Below are 20,388 nucleotides of genomic sequence, written 5' to 3'. Positions count from 1 at the left end.
CACACTTTAGGCCCCTTAGTGCCAATTGGGCATCGTTTAAATGCCACGGCCTACCTGAGCATTGTTTCTGACCATGTCCATCCCTTTATGGCCACCATGTACCCATCCTCTGATGGCTACTTCCAGCAGGATAATGCACCATGTCACAAAGCTCGAATCATTTCAAATTGGTTTCTTGAACATGACAATGAGTTCACTGTACTAAAATGGCCCCCACAGTCACCAGATCTCAACCCAATAGAGCATCTTTGGGATGTGGTGGAACGGGAGCTTCGTGCCCTGGATGTGCATCCCACAAATCTCCATCAACTGCAAGATGCTATCCTATCAATATGGGCCAACATTTCTAAAGAATGCTTTCAGCACCTTGTTGAATCAATGCCACGTAGAATTAAGGCAGTTCTGAAGGCGAAAGGGGGTCAAACACAGTATTAGTATGGGGTTCCTTTAAAGAGGAAAAAAAAAAATATATATATATATATATAAAAAAAAATATGCATGCATGCGCGTGCTTTCCCCTGGTCTGAATAACTCACTAGATTTGCAGCTATTCCTGTTTTTTACAGAAATAAAGTGGCTGGAGAACAAGAGCTGTTAATGCATTTGATAAACAAACAGTTAACTAGACACTGATGGACAAACAGTGGTTATTGTTTTAATCAAAATTATTGCTATGCGAGACAATATTTCAAAATTAGTGAAAGGGGGAAATCATGTTGCATATTTGGTGAAACAGGCCCCAGGAGTGCAGGACCACAGTTTGTACTAGCTTATGGTACTGCAGACACTTCTGACACAGTTCAGTGGTGGAAAAAATTTCAAATATTTTTGATTGAAAAGCCATACTGGTTATGAGAAAAATGGTGAGGCTTGTTGTTGTATTTTTCTTGGTTTCCCAATCCTGTCTGGTTATGTCTTTGGCAAGTTCTCACTGTTCTAAAATAAGCGCAAAAACAAAATTCTTTCCAAAGATCTTGGAGAGACTGTTCAGTGTGATAATCATGTGAGTGTGATGGGGGTTTATTGATTCTGATGTCTTCTACATTTATGACACTAGGTGGAGACAAAGCCTGCTGCTCCTTTTTACAACCTCTAAATGACTTTTGCTTGTTAGTTCAAGAATCATGTATCAGTAGATTCAGCATTAACAGCATTTTATTTACATTAGTTTTAATTTAACCACAAAACACATGTAGTCGTGTATTCTTTTACCACTCTAATAGTTCAGTGCCTTTTGTCAGTGTTCATCAAGAGTTCATTGTTTTGTTTTGGATGTGTTTGATCCTCAGATGATGAAGAAGAAGAGGGGGCCTGTGGAGGCAGTGAACCCAGCGGCAAAGAGGATCTGCAGGGAGAACAAACCTGCCGGACAGACTAAAGCCTCCCAGAGGAGCATCTTCAACTTCCTGGACCACTGAGGTCACAGTACACTATCCGAATGATGATCATCAGCGGGCCGGGAAGCAACAGCATGAAGACCAGAACTAATCAGCCATGCCCAGTATTTCACTAACCAATAAGACGTCAAAAATGAAGGAGGCGGTAAAATGATGGTCACGTGCCAAGGTGGCGTATAAACGTCCTCCCCTCTGTCCCTTTTTATAAAACACAAATACAGATGCTTCTACGTTTGTTTGCACCTTTTTTTTTTTTTTTTTTTTTTTTTTTTTAAATGGCCAACTAAAGCACCTCTGAGGAATCTATTTTACTTTTTCTTACACACATTTGCTTGTACATTTTAAGTCCTTTATGCCATCAGATGCATCTCTGACATGTTACTTGACTCATTTGGACTTCCTAACAACAAAGGTCCATTTAAAAGTGTTTTATCATGTAAATAGGATTGAATTGTTTTTTTTAAAGGTAAGGGAGTTTTGTATGATTTTAAATGTATTTGTTTTACATTGTAAATAAAAGTGTATTTTACAACATTTCTCTCATTGCTTGTCAGTTCCACTTTATGTGGTCAGGTGTGTGTGCAACAGCTATTCAGTGTGTTGGTGATCCTCAGATTTTTCCTGTAGCGCCAACATGAGGTGCACATTTGTGGTTTTGACTGAAATGTCTCCACAGCTATTGGATGGATTGCCATGACATTTGGTACACATTATGTATTTATGTATCAGGATGAATTTGAATCACTTTGGTTGATCCCCTGCCATTTCATGTTGAGCCGCCATCAGGCCAACATTTTAATTCATCCAATGCTGTGGTTTATGACTAATACCTGCAAAACGTACATTCCCATCACCCTCAGTTGTACTTTGTGTGCTAATTATCAAATGTTAGCACATTTAATGTGTTAGCATGCTAGCAGTTGGCGCCAAAACCCCGCAGTGCCGAAGTACAGCCTTACAGAGCTGTTAGCATCGCTGTAGTAGCTTAGTATTGTTTTTTGTTTTCTCCTGTGAGAAAGTTGAGTTAATATGGAGTTTTTACTTACTACAATGCAAATAAGGTCCATTTGTAAAGACAACTTTTCTTGCTCTTAAAGATGTGTCTTTGGAGCTGGATAAGTTGCTAATTTCAGTGGTTTTCTGGGGGAGGGGGGGGATTAATTTGTGTTGGACACAAATTTTGTAAATGTTTTAAAAGCCTCGTGAAACCTCCTCCTGCCTTATTTGCTTTTTCCTGCTTGGGATTTAAGCATTGCATTTCTGTTTTCCCGTACCACTGTTGGACAATACCTTCGCTCAAATACTTTGTTTTCAGGCCTCTTGTGGATAAGACTGTGTGATTGCCTCCATCTTAAGTCACCACTCAGCAGCAGAGGTTCCCTGCACAGAGATTTAATGTCATCACTTGACTTTAAAAGAGTAAAGTGTGTATATTATACAATAGTCTCTAATCACCGAAGGCCACTGGAAACAAGTATGAAAGACACGTCTGGGATCCCAAATCACAAAATAAAAGTGGAGGATAAAACTAGTGTTTTCATTCCTGGTTGTTTGTTGGAAAGCTTTTTAACAATTCAAGTGAATCCACGGCACTCTCTGTGTCCTTTGCTGTAAATCTCCACACTTTGGGACTCCTTTGACTCTTTGTTTCACTTTTTCTTCCTGGTTTAAAGCATAATTGCAGTTTAGAGACTAATGATTTGGTAAGTGGCTAATAATAGGCAGACGAGCCCTTTCATGTCTCTCCATCTCATTAGTAGCCACGGTGATTAGGAAGAGGTCCTGGGGTTAGGAACAGGCGCAGGAGGCCCCATTAGACATCATTAGGGGCCAATGCCAGGAGGGTCTGGAATGAACCCCATGGTGGGGCCCCGCCTATAGCGAGCTGCTCTACCTGCAGGCAGGCCAGCTTAATCCTGGTGTTGTTAAAGCAGTGATTACATTTTTACCTTTGTCAAAGCAGTTACGCCTCAGTTTTGTTTGTTTGTCAAAAGACTCAAAACATCACTAGATTTCTGTGAAAGAGCCAAGAGGCTTTGGGCAAAGGACTAATATGCATCTATCATTATCTTTGAGCCATTACAACGCAATTAATCGAGATAAAGACTTGATTCCAAATCCTTAGGGTCTGTTTGCAGGGTCAAGAAATCATTTCTAATTAGAAATTAATAGGAATTATGTCTTTGCAAGTTGGCGAGTAATTCAGCTTTGGTATATTTCTGCTTTTTATTCCTACTTCTCTTTCTCTTCATCAACAGCATACCCGCTTCTCCAAACTGAATTTTACAACTTTGTTTAACCCTGAGAGGGAATTACGAGGTCAGCGCACTAAAGCCAACCACCCCCCCAAACTCCCAATTCAATCCACACTTGAAAGAGGAAGGTTACATGTTTTGGCACCGAGGCCCGGCTTCTAAATATCTAGAGGACACGGATCTGGCTTTATTCAGATTATGAGAAGGAGAGAGGGCAGAGAATAATTGAAGAGAAACATGAGCTGTAGCACCCAAGGGTGTGTGTGCTTGTGTCATGACTTATGCGCACTGTATGTGTGTGTCTACTCACATGTATGCCTAAAATAAAAGTGTGTAATTGATGTGCAAAGCAAACCCTGTGCTGGATTAGTGGTTCAATTTAGCACGTCTTGGCTGATTTGGCAGATTTTTTTAAGCGAGCTGGCCGTGAGCTGGAGGTCCAGCAGGCTTCTCTTTACAGTGTCTGTGCGTTTCAGCACCGGGGATCTGACAGTGTAGCCCATGGGTGCTGCTGGCCGCCCTCGGCCACTGTCACAGCCGAGACTGGTGCTGGAGCAGATGTGGAGCTGAACTGAGGGAAGTGGGTCATGGAGCTGCAGGCTGTGTACAATTCAAACAAGGTCTTATTGTGCACAAGGTAAGTCATGCTCCTTTATTTTTTATTTTTACTCTTTCAGTGTATATGTGTGAAAGAGGGGAGAAGGTGGTTAAGGGTTAACATTACAATAATCTGCCTACCCACAGAAGGCCTCACAGATGACCCCCAGTGCTCCGAGTTCAGTCTATCTCTCCTTCTATCAACGTCCTCTGTAGCTGTCTTTTGTAACTTGGGTTTTTCCTTTTTTTTTTAGAGAGATGGAGGGAGAGATGATTTTGCGTGTGACGAGGCCTTGGGCGGACGGCTGTGTTTGATGTATTTTTTATGTGCTTAGGCTACTAGTGAACGAGGGGGAGGGGGAGGGAGGAAGGATGCCTGGAGCTGATGCACTTGAATGGGGATGTTGTTGAAGGAGAAAGAGGGGGGAGGAAGATAGGGATAGAAGTCTGTGTGTGTGTGTGTGTGTGTGTGTGTGTGTGTGTGTGTATGTGTGTGTATGTGTGTGTGTGTGTGTGGAAAGAAGGAGGAGGACGCAAGGTTCTTTCTGCCGCCAGCGACGACATGTCAAGGGGATGAGAGCAGGGTGGAGAGAGACAGTGAACACTTGTTAAGTCTGTCTGATGTAACCTCTCTATAACACACAGACACACACACACACACACCTCTAGAAAACACACACACATTCGGCTGCCATGCCCTTAGATTTGAGATTGACAATCACAAAAGCAGCCAGTCGCCACTTTGGAGAAATATCACGCATGCAACAAATCCTGCAGCCCTCCCTTTGCAGGGACTTGAGATATGACGTTTCCTATCAGTGTTGCATTGTGGGTAACAGTTCTGATGCCTTAAGCGCACCTGTAATTGAAGATATCTGCTGTGATAACATTTATTTTTAAATCCATCCTCTGACACTTAAGCTTGATGTTGAAATGTTCAACGCTTACCAGAAAGTGTTGGTATTGACTGTTGTGATTTGTCTTGTCTACTTCAAATTCCCCGTGGGACTTTCTCCATTTCCCAGAATGCTGTTTGATGACCACCAGAAGATGGGCATGACCTTGCCTGTTGACTTTAATAAGGAGAAGTTGGAGAGAGAGAGAGAAACAGCCCATTAAAACCAACATATCATTTTTTAGGGATCCAAGCAACGAAGCTGCTGGAGCCCTATTGGTTTTGTTCTCATTATTTTTCTTTCTTTCTTTCTTTTCTTTCTTTCTTTCTTTCTTTCTTTCTTTCTTTCTTTCTTTTCTCCGCTAAAAGTGTTTGGGCAGCAAAAAAATGCTGCACGAAAACTCACTAAATTGGCAGGTGGGTTTCAAATTCCACCCACTTCTCACAGACTTCATGGTAGCGCTATAACAACTAACTTTACTTTTTGCAGTTATCTCGAAAATGGCTTAGTTTACAGTTTACAGTCAGCTATTTACGAATAGGGGCGGCATTAGTTTAGTCTTTTGGGACTTGGCTTGGAAACCGGTGGGTCGCAGGATCGAGTTCAACGCAAACCAATGCCGAAGGTGCCCCCTGAGCCAGACCCTGAACCCTAAACCGCTCCCCGGGCGCCTTATGATGGCAGCCCACTGCTCCTAAAAAGGATGGGTTAAATGCAGAGAACCAATGTCCCCTTCCCCCACCCTTTTTTCAAGAATTTCCCCTTGGGGATCAATAAAGTATTTCTGATTCTGTAACTTCATCTGCATTTTTGCTCCAATGTTCTTCTGCTCTAAAAATGTCAAATTATGCGACTTTATATCACTTTTCTCTAAAATCAAATTGGCTTAACCTATTGCGAAGCTCGGACCAAGTAGCCTATCTGAAATTACGTTGCATGTGTGGTTACAATAGCTTAAGCCAATTTGCCTTTGGTGTGAGAGACCTGGGTTCAATCCCCCACTGTGACCCATCCACCAATGTGTCCCTGAGCAAGACCCCTTAACCCCTAGTTGCTCCAGAGGCGTGCGACCTCTGACATGTATAGAAATTGTAAGTCAGCTAAAATGAATAAATGTAAAATGTAAATGTCGGACCCCTGGTCGGACCTCAGTTAGAGCGAGTCCTATACTGCACTGTGATTGGCCAACTGTGTATTCGGGGCATGGCTTAGCGAAGGGTCAATTCGCTGAATGGATTCGTACAAAATTCGGTTTGTACGATCTAGGGTCACTACCTACTCAGTTGATGCATAAAAATTGGTAATGATTGCTAAAGGTGGGCATGGCTTTCAAAACAAATGTAAATTTCTAGATATTTCTCCTTCCAAATTCCAAATCCAAGAAAATCACCCCTAAGTCCTAGAGAGCTGAAATTATCTCAACACATCTACTGATATGTGACAAACGTTTGCCTCACTGCAACCTATGGTCAATTCAGAAGTTACTCTATATTTTTTAGAATATGCTAAATCAATTAACATCTATATCTTCACAAGTCTTCGTTCAAATGCTAAACGCCAAAATCGACAAAGACATTCTCTAGACAGCCAACATCAAGAGTTTGAAAGGGTTTTCAGATCGATCAAACGGTGAGCCTGCAGTGATATTCAGTATCTTGCTACTTGTACAGTATGCACAACATTTTCTTTTTGCTCAGTTTTGGATCAAATGACACCAAAATAATTGACAACACACCCAAAACCAACAGAATGATGTGTGAATTTTATCACCAACATCTAGACTGTTGTAAGCATTTTAAGTTTAAACTGACAAAAATATCCGAGTCAGGCGCATGTGACGTCACTACCTCAGCTGAGAAGTTGTGGGGGAACAGCCTCTCACCAGTAGCTCAGTCAGAAAGTCACCTACTCTGGAGATCAGAAGTTCCAGGTTTCAAATCTGCAGGTGACCAAGTCAGACTTGCTGACTTTGGGGGTGTTCAGATCATAGAGAATCTAAGTTCTCTATTTTATTTGGATCACTTGACACTTTCTTCTTATTTTCGCTGCTAAAAAGTGTTTGTGCAGCTCAAACTTTAAAACTTTGAAACACAAATTTTGTAGGTGGGTCAAACATTTCACCTAATCAGTCAGGTACATATAAAGACACTCTTTGATCTCAAGGTGATGCTGTAAAAATCAAGTTTGCATTTGCAATTTTCTCAAAGACTAAATTCTTTCATCACTTTAATCTCTTAAGTCATCTGCATCTGTTCTTCTCTGAAAATGTCAATTGTTGCATTTTTCACAACTTGCTTGGATCCCCATCATTGCTGCTTGCGGCTATATTGTATGTTTGTTTTTTCCAGTGAGTGAAAGCTAGTTTTGTCCCTTGTTCAAGTCACAAGTCTGATCTTGATAACCTTTCACTGTTTCTCCTATGATGAAATTCCCCTATAAAACCCTACAACAGACTGTCTATAGACTTTGGAAGGTCTGAGCAAACCAAACCAAATGTACTTTTCATGTTACAGAAAGCGAAGAAAGAAAATGTCTTTAGCTGAGCTGGAAATATCTAAATAGTATGTCATGTCATATGAAAAACAACAAACTTGCTAACTGCATCTACTTTTAAAGAGTTTTCCATACAAGTACAATCCTAACAAGCACTGTTTTAGTCATTTGCATGTGAAAATGCTGTTAGGTCTCCAACTTTAAGGCCCTCTTCTAATCAGATATGTGCTTTCCATGTTGTTACTTCACATGGATGTTCGGGCTTCTCTGTGCAGAATGAAGTATGTGCTGAGTGTGACCTTTTTCACATTCGGCTGAAGAAGGAAAGTTTTCCTGTGGTCACCATAAATCTGAGTTTAACACGTGCACGTACGAGCATCATTTTGTGACGTCACGACGAGTTGTATGCAACAAACTTAATGAAAAATATATATGTACAGTATATTATATATATTCATGGATTCTAGATTTTTCAATGAGGGAGAAGGAGTAGATTTAATGTTAAGTATTTTTAATTTGGGAATCAAACTTTATTGTGGAAAATTCAGTCACAAATTATTAATTCAAGCATAGTATTTTTGCACTTGTCTTAAAATGTGTCTGGAGGGGATGTTTTAAGTCCCCGTGGGGATGTTTGTCTTGTAAGGTGACACACAGAACACAAACAGAATTGAACGTGAGTAAATTTTATTAAAAAAAAAAAAAAAATTGTTGAATTGCAAATATTTGTTGTTAATTAAATCTTTGTTGTTGTATATTTTTATATTGTCACTTTATATATTTATGTATACAATATTCTCTTCCGTTACAATACGTCTGCACAACACAAACTCGGAATAATGCACATGTAAAAATCTGTGACGTTGTTCTTTCTCTGCAAATTTTAAATAACTTGCATTGTCTATTCCATATTTATATATTTCTACATTTATTTATGTCAACTGTATGTTTGTCTACATGTAGCACCTTATCACCAAAGCAAATTCCTCGTATAAAACACTAATTGGCAATAAAGCTCCTTCTGATTCTGATTCTGATTCTGATTCTTCTGATTACAGAACAGGTGCTAAAATCTACCATGCAAGCCCATATAAAATAGGACTGACATCATAACATAAAACCAAGGTTACAACTAGACTAAATTTGGTTGACTGGCTTTTTAAACATCTAGGTTTTATAGATCATAGCCATTATATAGCTATATATTATACTATATACTATATTATATTAGCTATTATATTTAACAACATTTTAAACATGCTCCAAACAGTTTCATGGGAGGCTCAGAGAAAAAATATTACATTAGTCATTACATTAATTATCAAAAGGACATATAGATCAGTCTAAATGTGTGTGATTTGGTTTAAGACATTTTACAGATCATTCCAAGAGATTAATAAATACCATAGGATAGACCTTTATTATGTAATTGGTGTGGTCTGTGCTGTCAAACAGTAATATTAGGCTGCCTTGACTTAATTCTGTCTGTCTATGTGATCGTATGACATAATCATGATCCCATAGGCATCCAGGACTTGAGCAAAACTGACCTGGTCATCTAAAGGTGGGGCACTTTATCTGAGGGGAGGCCCACAGTCTCAGACTTTGAAAAGTCCTTCTGTACATTATTAAACACTTAAAGATGTCCTTCTAGCTTCTTACAACTACTTTATAGGATGTTATAGACCATTTAGTAAATGTTTGTGTGCTTTTATGAAAGCTAAATGGGTTAAAGTAAAGTGTTACCACCAAAAATGTAACTTTTAAACCACATTTTTCCCAGTTTTAAATGCTTCATTGTTGTTACATTAGTCTAGAAACACTAATTGCGTCTACTGTTTGTCTACTGTTTATGCCCGAAAAAACTTAAACAGCCCAGGATGTCACTGCCGTGCTTAGGTTAACACCATGCCATCACGTGGGTGTTAGGGCTGTGGCCTGCTGTCGTGCATTCAGACTTAAATAGCAAGGACCTCACAGTAACATGACAGCCTCCTCTGTCCTCACATTGTTCCTGTTCATTCTCCACGGCTTCCCCTTTCCTGCAGTCCCAGCCCAGTTTAGGAAGTGTTATTATTCAGCCGGTCCCTTTTTTCCCAGGATCACGGTGGCAGTGAGAGGATGGGAGGAGGAGAGAGGAAGATAAACATCACACAGGAGCGTCGGAGGAGGGGGGAGAAAATTGGGAGGGCGCAGTGTCCAGCTTCTCCACCGAACAGCAAACCAGCAGAAAGGTAAGAACACACCAGAACCTCATGCAAATTTATTCACGCTGGTCTGTGGCCGTCATTTGACTTACACAACCAGCAAATAGGAGATGAAAGGAAAGGTCTGAGGTTGATTTTACTGAGAAGCAGTAGCGAGGAGACAGCACTGACATGGGGTGAGCGTTACATAACGCGCAACGTAGCCTACATGAAATATTCTTGTTATTTTTCTGCGTTTTTGTCCAATTTTACCGCCTTAAGAAGAAATGTCGACTATTTTTTTAACCACGGGGTTTCGCCGTAGATGGATTAGAATATAAAACTCGTGTTTTGTGTTTTATTTTAACCTTATACCTATTCATCACTAAGCCGTAAATATGCAACCACTGAGCGCCATTGGTCGCCTTTTTGATGTTTTCTGCCGTCGTCCATGCAAACACAGACATCTCTTTGTACAGATAAGAAACATCCACCCAGCAGCAGGACTGTTTCGGTATTATTTTTCTCTTTTTGTCATCGCGTGCTGTTGTTTTTACATTGATAAAATCCTATTAATAGAAATCTATTCCTCATCACACTGTGCTTTATTCTAAGACCCTATGGGTTATTTAACTCTCTAACTTAAAAAATCAGCTCTGATGCGGTAAATGTGTCGATTTTACACAGATAATCAATGTTTTCTCCTCGTGATCGCCGGACGTCAGTCTGTGCCTGCTGCACGCGCGCTCCCGATGAAGCCACAGTCGCTGTCCTTCAGCACCACGTGAACGCGCGTGCACAGGGGAGGAGAGGAGAGTTTTTGATTGACAGCAGCCTGAAGTCAGGATTAGTGAAATTTCCATTCTGAGGAGACATGCAAATATTTGATGCTAATAGAAGTGGAGTGTGCAGACCAGCCTGTAGTTCTAGACATTATAAACAAGGAGTTTGGTGTGAACTGGATGTCTGTGTGTGTGTGTGTGTGTGTGTGTGTGTGTGTGTGAGTAGTATTCAGGTTACAATTAGGTTAAGGTCAGGGTTAGGGTAACAGGGTAGAGGAACAGACATGTGTAAACTTGATTTAACTTCCCTCTTCTCCTCAGTGTTGTTGCTTTGGCTCATCTGTGTATGTTCATATATAAATCTCTTTTGTTTTTAATCTAGCTAGCCTAGTCTTTGACCACAAATTGTATGTGCTTTATATTTCTGCTGAACATTTTCAAGTGTTCCGTAGCTTTTTTGGCCTCCCAGTGACCTTGCTTATGTATCTTCTACTCAGCTGCTGATTTTTACAAACTAATGTTTGTACACAATATCACCTTGCTGACAATAGGCTGTCAAAGTCACTTCTATAGTTGGCTGATTATGCAGTTGAAAGCTTGGCTTTTTTCGAGAACTCTTGAGCTTCTGGAAAGGGCCATTATCCAAGAGTGGAAAGTGGCACACAGGATTGGATTAATTAGCTATGTTTTGTTTGTAAATCAAACTTGTGAGACAAACAACAAGAAAACAGAGGTGTTGTGAAGAGGACAGTGTGAATTTAGTAATTTGATCCATAAAGAGGGTTGCTGTTATGAATCAGATGTTGGAGTTTCCCCACTAAAAACAGCGTAGAGGTTTACAAAACCCGCTCTGTGCTTCTGATCACTAGATATCAGTTGTTTGCTGGATAACATTTGAAATCTTTGGATATAATCGATATAATATGTCATCTGGTACAGATACCAAAATGCTACAGTTGAACATTTTTCAGCTTATAGTAACAGCTAAGGTACAGGCAGGGAAAATCAGGGAGAGAGGAGTACAACATACAACAAAGGTCCCAGAATTAAACTGGGATACGTTGCAGTTACATGATATGGCGTCTCAACCACTAGGCCACCAGGACGCTTAAGTATTGACACATTTCAGGTGATGCAAAACATTATGGTTTATTACCCAATTCCATGCAACTTGATTTTTGTATTGTACTGATGTCAAGTTAAACTTTTGCTGCATAGGAGGTAGGAAAAACTTAGTTTGTACAGATAATTTCAAGTAAAACACAAGAGCTCAAGTGTCTCAATGTTCTGTCCCTTGTGATTTCAGTGAGTCTCAGTCGAGGTCAGTGATGCTTCACCATCAGGATCAACCTCTGAACTCGGCCTATGGAGGCTCCAACAATGGCTCTTCTTCCTCGCTGCGAAACAGGAAGTGTGACAAAGATGGCAACTTCAACATCCTGCCAGGCAAAGATGATGAGGGCTTCACAGGCAATGGAGGAGGAGATGAGAACCGAAACCAGACTCGTCCCCGCAACCTGGGCCCACTGGGTCGTGACCCACCAAACTCCTTGCCGTCTACAGGGTATCACCACAACTCAGGGCTTCTGTCACCACGCTCCCGCCTGCCCTGCTGGAGCCCCCTGGAGCCCCTGCCCGAGATCGAGAGCGGGGATGATACTTATGGCCGAGTACCCCCTGATGGAGCGGAGGAAGGTAGGATGGAGGAAGAGGTGAGAAGGGTAATGATGATCCACAATGAGGAGAAGCAGAGAGAGAAAAAGGAGCTGCAGAGGAGGAAAAGCAGCTTGGGTTTCAGAGGAAGCGAGGAAGAGGAAGACGAGGATGAGGATGATCTGGGCTTGGATGAAGGTGACGAATGGGGCGACAGCGATTCTGAGTCCGAGTTCAGCAATCGTTCCGGCTGCAGCATGTCCTCTCACAACATGGACAGTGGAGGCGAAGGGATGCTCATGGGAGGCTGGGACCGCATCGGAGTTGGGGAACCAAAATCCAACCACCAGGAAAATGACCCAACCAGAAACGGCAACAGAGAACCAGCTGGAAGACGCAGGAGCTTCGGCCGCAAGTCGCTGACAGGAAGCAACCTGGGAAATCTTCTGGAGGAAGGAACAGAAGAGCAAGGCAATGATGATCGGTCTTCAGACTCAGACGGCGAGCTGCCAGAGCTAATGGACGCAGTGTGGACGCTGCGAGACCGCGAGCGCTTCAAGGCCCAGGAGATGGAGAAGCACCAGGTACAGCTGACCATGTACCGGCGCTTGGCGCTGATCCGCTGGGTCCGCACACTGCAGAGCCGCATTCAGGAGCAGCAGAACCGCCTGCAGTCCAGCTTCGACGTCATCCTCACACAGAGGAAGGAACTGCTGCGCATGGGTGCCGCTGCCGCCGTGGCCAACGCCACACCCGCTGCCGCTGTCAGCCAGTCATAGAGAGAAGAACTGAAACAGGGAGTGGTGAAAACCTGCATTTTTTCTATTTGCTTCTATCCTAAAGACATTTCCAATGAATAAAATGACAATCTCCCAACATCCTTTCACACATTTTTAAGCTTCATACTCATGTTGCTGATTGTAATGACACAAACACTTGTGTTTTTGTTGATTTTCTTTACTAATGTCCCACCTAGAGCATCAATAAATGTATCTGACTCATCTTCAGTAAACTAAAGACTGGACTTAACCCCTGTATCTACACCAAAACCGAAATGTATGACTTTGGATGTGGTCAAAGCAATGAGATAATGAACACTTTAATGTTTGAGAATAATGGCATGTTTATATAAAAAATAATCTGTGTGTATGCTGTTCTTCTTTGTCTTGACCTTTGTGTATAAAACGTGTGTCTACTGAAAACGTATTAGAAAACAGCAGATTTTACATTGCTAGAAATTATTTATACCCTGAGATCATGCTGTAAATATAGAGAGATAATAAGTACATTAAAAGAATAAAAACATTTTTTGTGTCCCTGTTTGTTAGCACACTCATAAGCCCTTTAACACACATTTTAATAGATTAATCTGAGGGGAAGTCCAAGGAGTTTGCTGATAGAACCCTTCAAGAGCCTGTGAGCCTTCATTTCATTCCAGATCAGCATGATGATTTCAAGGAGCAGGTTTATCAAAGCCCCCTCAGTGCAGATATGACTAAAGAAGGGCATTTTTTTATCTTCTATTGCTGTACTTGCTGTACTGAAGCCCTCCGGCAAATGACCTTTCAGCTAACAATTGCCTCTTTGTCAGCTGAACAAAGTTGGTTTGTATCGGCTCATCACACGGGGTTGGGGAGCGTGTTCTGCAGGGAGTGTGATAGCCGTGTGAGGCTCAAGCGTCAATCTTTGCGGGCATGGCTGCTGCCGCGGGCACTCCGAGATCATCTCACCTCTTTTCCGTGTGTGTTGTATGTGTGTTCAGAGAGATACCAGCCGCGTTGCCACCCTATAATCTCCATCCTGAGCGACTCGCAGGGGGGCCCCCGGGGAGCCTGTCAGTCTGCGCCCCGGGGCCCTGCAGGTCCCATCCGGCCGCGGAGAACAGACGCCGGTCCGGTTGCGCGCCGGAGAGCCAAACCCCGGGGCAAGTTTGGGGATAATCCCCGACTATGCCGCCTAACCAACTCCCGTTTATTTTCTAAGCTTATCGCCTCTCTTGGACGCAGGCCGTGAAAGTCTGAGTCAATTTACATATTGATCCCTTGTTTTCTGGCTGAAGGTGGATGTTTGAGAGGCATCAAAGCACGAGCAGAACATGTTTACATCGGAATAGGGACTTGTAGGCGCCGTGCAAGCAGCCACCTCTAAAGAAAAGGACACCGAGGAGGAACAAACGCTTTTTGATGGATTTTGTAATCCACCGAGACGTGATTTCAGGGTATAGGAATAGGAGAGGTTATAAATTCATTCAAACAAAGCGCATGAAACACTGAGATAAACGATTTGTTTTGAGACCAAAAGCCGCAAGACCACTTTAATTTACGCAGAGAAAGTGCGATCTGATCAGTTTCAGCTCAGGAAAAAGTATTTAATAAAGAGTAAAGAGTAATGAGAATGTTTTACTTTCAGGTACTTTCAGTGGCATATTAAAATATCACCTGGTGATGGTGATTAATGAATAATAATGCACTCTTCATAACGAGTTTAAAAGGTATAATTAATTGTTTCATTTATGTTTAATAAATAATTTACCAACAGTTTATTGATGAGTGCAACTTTTGCCATAAAAAGCTTCTCTTGCTTGGTGAGTTATTAATAGGTAACCTAAGTAATTAATTAAAGCCAAATAAAAACTTTCTAAAAAGTGATCCAATTTGCAGCCATAAAAGTCAATTAGTAGCCTAAAAATACAAAAAATATAAGGAATAAAAATAAGGATCACATGTTTTTAATTTCTAATAAGCAAAAGTTAGTAAGTCATCCGTACCTAAAGTTCACACAACAAATTGCTGAAAAGTTATATAAATGTAAGGACTTGCTCTTTACCAGCTCTTTTCAAAGGGTCAGAGGTCAAACGGTCCCATGAGCAGATCTCCCTGGTGACCTAAAGACCTAAAAAGACAAAGAAAATGCACATACAAGCTGCATACACACCATGCAGCAATACAGATTTTCCACAACAAGGCCTAACCAACATTTGTTCTTGTTGATGACTTATAACTCATCTATAAATGATTATGCTTTATTCATTATCATTTAGCCATTAGTTAAAACGTATAAATGGTGCCATACTAGAAAGTGGCCCCTACATTTCCAAGAGAAAGACGACTCCATAATATTTATATCCATTTTACTTTTTCTTTTTTTGAATTATGTAAACTAGTATCTGTACTTCCCTCACGCTGAACACATTACTCGGTCGTGGTGAGACCGCCGAGACTCCTGCTGCGGGCGCACTGACGGCGCATTGCGCACACAAGGGTGCGCCTCTGTCTGTTCCTGCAAAGCCGCTAATTCAGTCAGTAATAAAACGAGGAAGGAAAACAAGACATAAAACCGACAGGTACGATGTTAGATGTTTTTTTTTCATTGCAAAACTTGCTAGGGAGCAGAGAGGTGCGCACAGCTGGGCCTTGTGCCACCCCCACAGAGTGCCAGGAAGAGGATCTGCATTTGTCTGTTTTGTAACAACACCTTCTTCGCCTCCAAACAACAGTGAAACCACAAAATGCCTACGTTTCAGTGCAAAGGATTTGTAAGTTTTTTTTCTCCACTGCAATGTCTTTATCCCACACAATACATCTACTTAAACATAGTATTTAGGGTTTCTAATCTTAAGTATCACTAAAGAAATCACAAAGTGACGTTCTTGTACAAGAACTTTGTGATTTCTTTTGTTTTATTAATTTTTTCTTTTTTTTTACACATTTCCAAAACAAAAACACAACATGAAAACCATTAATTCATTTCGTACTTATCACTTCAGTGTTGAAAAATACACAAATATGAGCTGCCATCTGTAACAAAACAAGACATATTCTATAGATTGAAAAGGTGCAAGCAAGAGAAAATTTTGTCTATTAGCCTACCTGACTCCTTAACACCAGCTCTAAGAAAATATACATACCATATTAGAGGAGTTACCAGGTTGTTCCTGGCTTTTATTCAAATTATAAATTAGGCTGCAAGTGACTGAAAAACCATCTTTTCAAAGCCACAGTGAAGATGAACTTTATATTCTATTACACTGCAGTAGAACATTCTTTACACTTGTTAAAGCACTTTGTAACTTGTTTTTGAAAAGTGCTCTACAAATAAGGATTATTATTATATTATTAACAGAGAAATGTGTTTGAATCACGATTCAGAAAGGTAGGGTCAGTAGGCATACTAAACAAGTACCTATTTTAAGATTCTCCATCTGTCTGGGTTGACCTCAGATTCCCTGAACTGTGACCTGACCTAGTTCTTCTCACACTTCAAGAACAAAACAATATTTCCCCAAACTTTCCGTGCTGAAAACATCTTTAAATCCCCCATGTCAAATTCCTCTTTTTTCCGCACTTCATGGACGCACACACAAGCTTCTTTGTGAGGATAACAGCAGTAAAACAGCGTCCACTAGGGGGAGACACTCCATCACAGACACACTCCTGTCAGCCCGTCACCTGCTGTTGTTCCCGTGTTTTGGCGCCAGGGGGCGGCAGTGTGTGCATGGCCGGATCATCCAGCCAGTGGTGCACTTAACAGGGGACCACCTGGGATCCATAAAAGGGTTCCCATTGGGAAGATTGTTTTTCACGACATGTTGAATGATATAATGTAGCAGCTCCCAACCTGAGATAAGGACCGAGATAAATCAGAGGGGCCATGAACAGGATAGGAAAGGTGAAAAAACATATTTATATTATTATGGTTGTTTTTCAGATGTTCCTCTTATCTTTGCTTTATTTTTTTGAGAAAAAATATTCCCATGAAACAAGGAAATACCTCGGGACTGGTCACAAGCTGTAGACTTAATATGCAATGAGCGGTCAGGGGTCACAAGCCAAAATGGTTGGGAAACTGATAAAATGCACATGGTTGACTGTTTTATAATTACAGATAATTTAACAGTTCGTTTTTAAAGTTTAGGGCAGTCCACCTTTCTTTCTACCATTTCCTGAAATTATACAGACATTTTTTAAGAACGAAAGAAAGAAAGAAAAGACAAATTACTGACAACTTTATTGTAATTATCATGGTCACATAGATTATTTATACAGGGAATGTTATGCCCATAAATTGAGTGTGTTGGTCTGCCTCCCTTTCTACCACTTCCACTGATTATACAGATGTTTTTTTGTCCTAACTTGCTTGAAAAGAAAGAAAATGTTTGACAATTTTGTGGTTTGCTTTACAATGGCAGAGGGTATTTATACATCCTGCAGGAAATGTTATGTCCATGTACTAAGTGAGTTTTCTCAGGTTATACAGAATTTTCTTTAGTCTCAAATTGCTTGAAAAGAAAGAACATTCTTTAGGAAATGATATGCCTGTGTTCAGCACAAACAAATGCTGTAAAATGTGTTTGTGAAAATCTAAAATATCTGTGACATCAGCCTGATATTGTGTTGCTGGTCCTTTATGAACAAGTTTTTTTTTATTACATCCTTTATTATAAATTGTCTGACTGTATTATATACTGCATTGTACTGTCTCAGCTTGTTACAGCTCTACATTGACGCTTTGATGTTTACGCTGAGGGGATTTATTCAAAATTGTGTCAACTATAATTTAAAATAAAGTTCTGTTGTTTCCAGCTATATTTGGCTGCACACACACTAAAAACCACTGTGTCAAAATTGATCCAAAGATGCAAAACTGGGTTAACTTTAAACATGAACCACCCAAGCCAATGGGTTGTTTTTGGTGTTTTTTCTTATGACAGTTGGGTCATTTGAACAAACTAAAGGTATCATCGCAAACTGATTTACTCTGCTGTGGCTCTTTTTAAACTTACATGTTAATATTTTGTTACTGATTGTTAATAATACGTGTATCCTTTACATGTTTAAATGTCATATTCACATAATTTCGTAGCCCATCATGTACATCACTATCACAGTTTTAAGTCAGTCCAATACTGGGTTAATGTTGAAAAATATTCCTCTACATCAGCTTTCTTTTTCACATTTGTTATCAATGAACACTGAACAAAACAAGCAAAAAATAATGTTCTTTGTCAAGATTCACCTCATCTCTGGACTGTAATGAAAGCAGGCCTTGATATTTTGCGCATTCATGGCTGTGTAAAGCTTTAATTCTCCCTGCTGTCAGATTTACCTTCCTGTCTACAGTAGCTTCAGACAGCTGTGGCTGTATAGAGTCCTTTCAGATCAAGATTCCTCAGGACAAAATCTGAGGTCTGCGGTCTTGGATGCCCTTGACATGAAAAAGTTTGGGAATCCCTGCCGCAGCCTCGGCTTTAGCTGTTGTGTGGAGCTTTTTGAACACAGATATACATATATACCCTATCATACTCTCTCTCTCCCCTTCTTCCCTCTGCCTGATGTAGTGTGACAGTGTGTTCGCCCGCAGCACTCTTCTGGCGTGGAAACAATCAGCTTTGACAGAAAGGGGGTGGTGGTGGGGAGGACAGAGCGAGGCAGAGGAGTAGGGAGGGATGAAGGGAGTGGGAGGGGTGAGGGTGGGTGGAAGGGAGGCTGCGGCCCGAGGCCTGTGTATGATGAACTGGATAGAAAGACCTGTCGTCAGAAGAGAAACAACACAACACACAGATAGATAGATAGATAGATAGATAGATATAGGAGTATGAAATCATATTTAACGACTATTACGAAATATTTCCTTTTTTTGTGAACATTTGGTGAAAATCACAGCCTGAAATAATCAAAAATTAAGTACAATGTTAAAAAGATTTGTGAAAATAAGCTTTCTCGAAATGTGTGCCGTTTTGATACAGGCTTAAGCAAAAGGAGCTCTATCTTTTTAAAATGAACAACAAAAAATTCAGACACAGTTACTTTAAATGAATGTAGTCATTTATGGGCATTTTAACTCCCCATTCCCATTTCAAGGAATGGGGAGTTGTTATGTGTATAAATTGTGTGTTTTTTTGTTTTGTTTTTTAGATTTGCTCAAACTTTTTGGCTGTTCTTAATTCCTGTTCTATTGTGTAAATGTCACTACTGTGTGAGTTTGCATTAATACAATTATCAAGCTGGGATTTTGGCTAAAGCTCTCTCAAAAAAGAGATTTAGATCTCAAGAGGACCTGTTAAATTAAGTTAAAATAAAAAAAAAACGAAACAAATGTGTTAAGTATAATTCAAAGAGAAATGAGAACCTTCCCATATGAATTACACAGAAGGGAAATGTACCTGTTTAATTAAATTCCTAATTGTATTCAACTATTAATTATCATTTCACATTCTTTTGCTCACTCCTGCAGAGCCCAATTATTGACTTTAAATAAATCACAGTCTCATGAACAACAGATTTAGAAAATCAAATTGCTCTTGTACCCATTGTGCTCTAAATTGGATAATTTGACTTGACTTAAAGCCTAAATTGAAAACCACGGACAGATTAAACACTTTAAAAGACAAAAAACAGGTCAAAATGGGAAATTGTGTTATCTAAACATGTAATAATGTGTTGTAACAACCTGTTGACTGAAACAAAAAAACACACACCATTTAAGGCCTTCATGACCTGAGTGTCACCCACTTGACTCTCTTGGCTAATTCAGTTAAAGCAGTCAGGTCCATTATGAGGGCCCCTCTCAAGACACAGAAACGTGTCAATGTTTGATTCCAGGACTTGAAGCTCGCGTGTGTGTGTGTGTGTGTGCGTGTGTGAGGAGGAGGAGGGGTGTGCGCTGATGGTTCAGCTGCCTCGTCTGCTATAACCAGCTAATAAATATGAAAACAGCAGGTTAAAACTTTTTCATTCGTCCCGTGCCTGAAAGGATTATACCCATCTATAGAGTCCCGTGAAAAATCCCCCAAACCTCATAATGCCCAATGTTGTCCCATAAAACTGTGTTGGACAAAAGAGGGAGAAAGGGGGCTTTTTCACGCATAAGGGGTTTTCTCAAGAGCACATTGAGGGGAGCCCCGGCCGGGACCCGCCCATAGATTATCTGGCTGTCGGTGAAAGCACGGCTGGGAGCGGCAGGTGCGTGTGCCAGGCACGGGGGGTCGCGGGGGCCCGGTGACCATGCAAAGGGTGGTGAACTGTGGAGAATGCTACGCAGCTGCCAGGCAGGAATGTTTGCAGATTGTCACTTCCATTTAACTTGCTCTTTTTTCTTTTCTCTCCTCCCTTCCACCCCGACCCAGAGCC

At 40.8% G+C, this 20,388-nt stretch overlaps 2 protein-coding genes across 3 annotated transcripts in view; both read left to right on the top strand.

Moving 5' to 3' along the window:
* Window positions 1-1,929, top strand: part of LOC123977064 (claspin) — a 16,449-nt gene extending 14,520 nt beyond the window's left edge. The window contains exon 24 of the mRNA XM_046059540.1: window positions 1,290-1,929. Coding sequence (XP_045915496.1) covers window positions 1,290-1,418 — 129 coding nt within the window. The 3' untranslated portion in view covers window positions 1,419-1,929. The remainder of the gene's footprint in view (window positions 1-1,289) is intronic.
* A 7,960-nt stretch (window positions 1,930-9,889) lies between these two features.
* On the top strand, window positions 9,890-13,567 carry LOC123976505. 2 transcript variants are annotated; one of them, XM_046058738.1, is made up of 2 exons: window positions 9,890-10,021; window positions 11,913-13,567. In XM_046058738.1, the coding sequence occupies exons 1-2, from the start codon at window positions 10,017-10,019 to the stop codon at window positions 13,036-13,038; spliced, it is 1,131 nt and encodes a 376-aa protein (XP_045914694.1). In that variant the 5' UTR covers window positions 9,890-10,016; the 3' UTR covers window positions 13,039-13,567. The 2 variants fall into 2 exon arrangements, with proteins under 2 accessions (XP_045914694.1, XP_045914693.1); XM_046058737.1 differs by having other exon boundaries at window positions 9,982-10,338.
* The last annotated feature ends 6,821 nt before the right edge of the window (window positions 13,568-20,388 follow it).

This window comes from Micropterus dolomieu, linkage group LG09 (genome assembly GCF_021292245.1).
Source record: "Micropterus dolomieu isolate WLL.071019.BEF.003 ecotype Adirondacks linkage group LG09, ASM2129224v1, whole genome shotgun sequence".
In the NCBI taxonomy this organism is placed as follows: domain Eukaryota; kingdom Metazoa; phylum Chordata; class Actinopteri; order Centrarchiformes; family Centrarchidae; genus Micropterus; species Micropterus dolomieu.
The sequence above is the reverse complement of the archived record's forward strand: the minus strand, read 5'-3'. Positions and strand labels throughout refer to the sequence as shown.

Excerpts from the sequence above, each read along its gene's own strand:
- LOC123976505 (XM_046058737.1), top strand. The coding sequence starts at position 10,223 with ATGCAACCACTGAGCGCCATTGGTCGCCTTTTTGATGTTTTCTGCCGT. Across the intron at positions 10,339-11,912 it reads CCAGCAGCAGGACTGTTTCG|TGAGTCTCAGTCGAGGTCAG; the intron begins GTATTATTTTTC and ends TTGTGATTTCAG.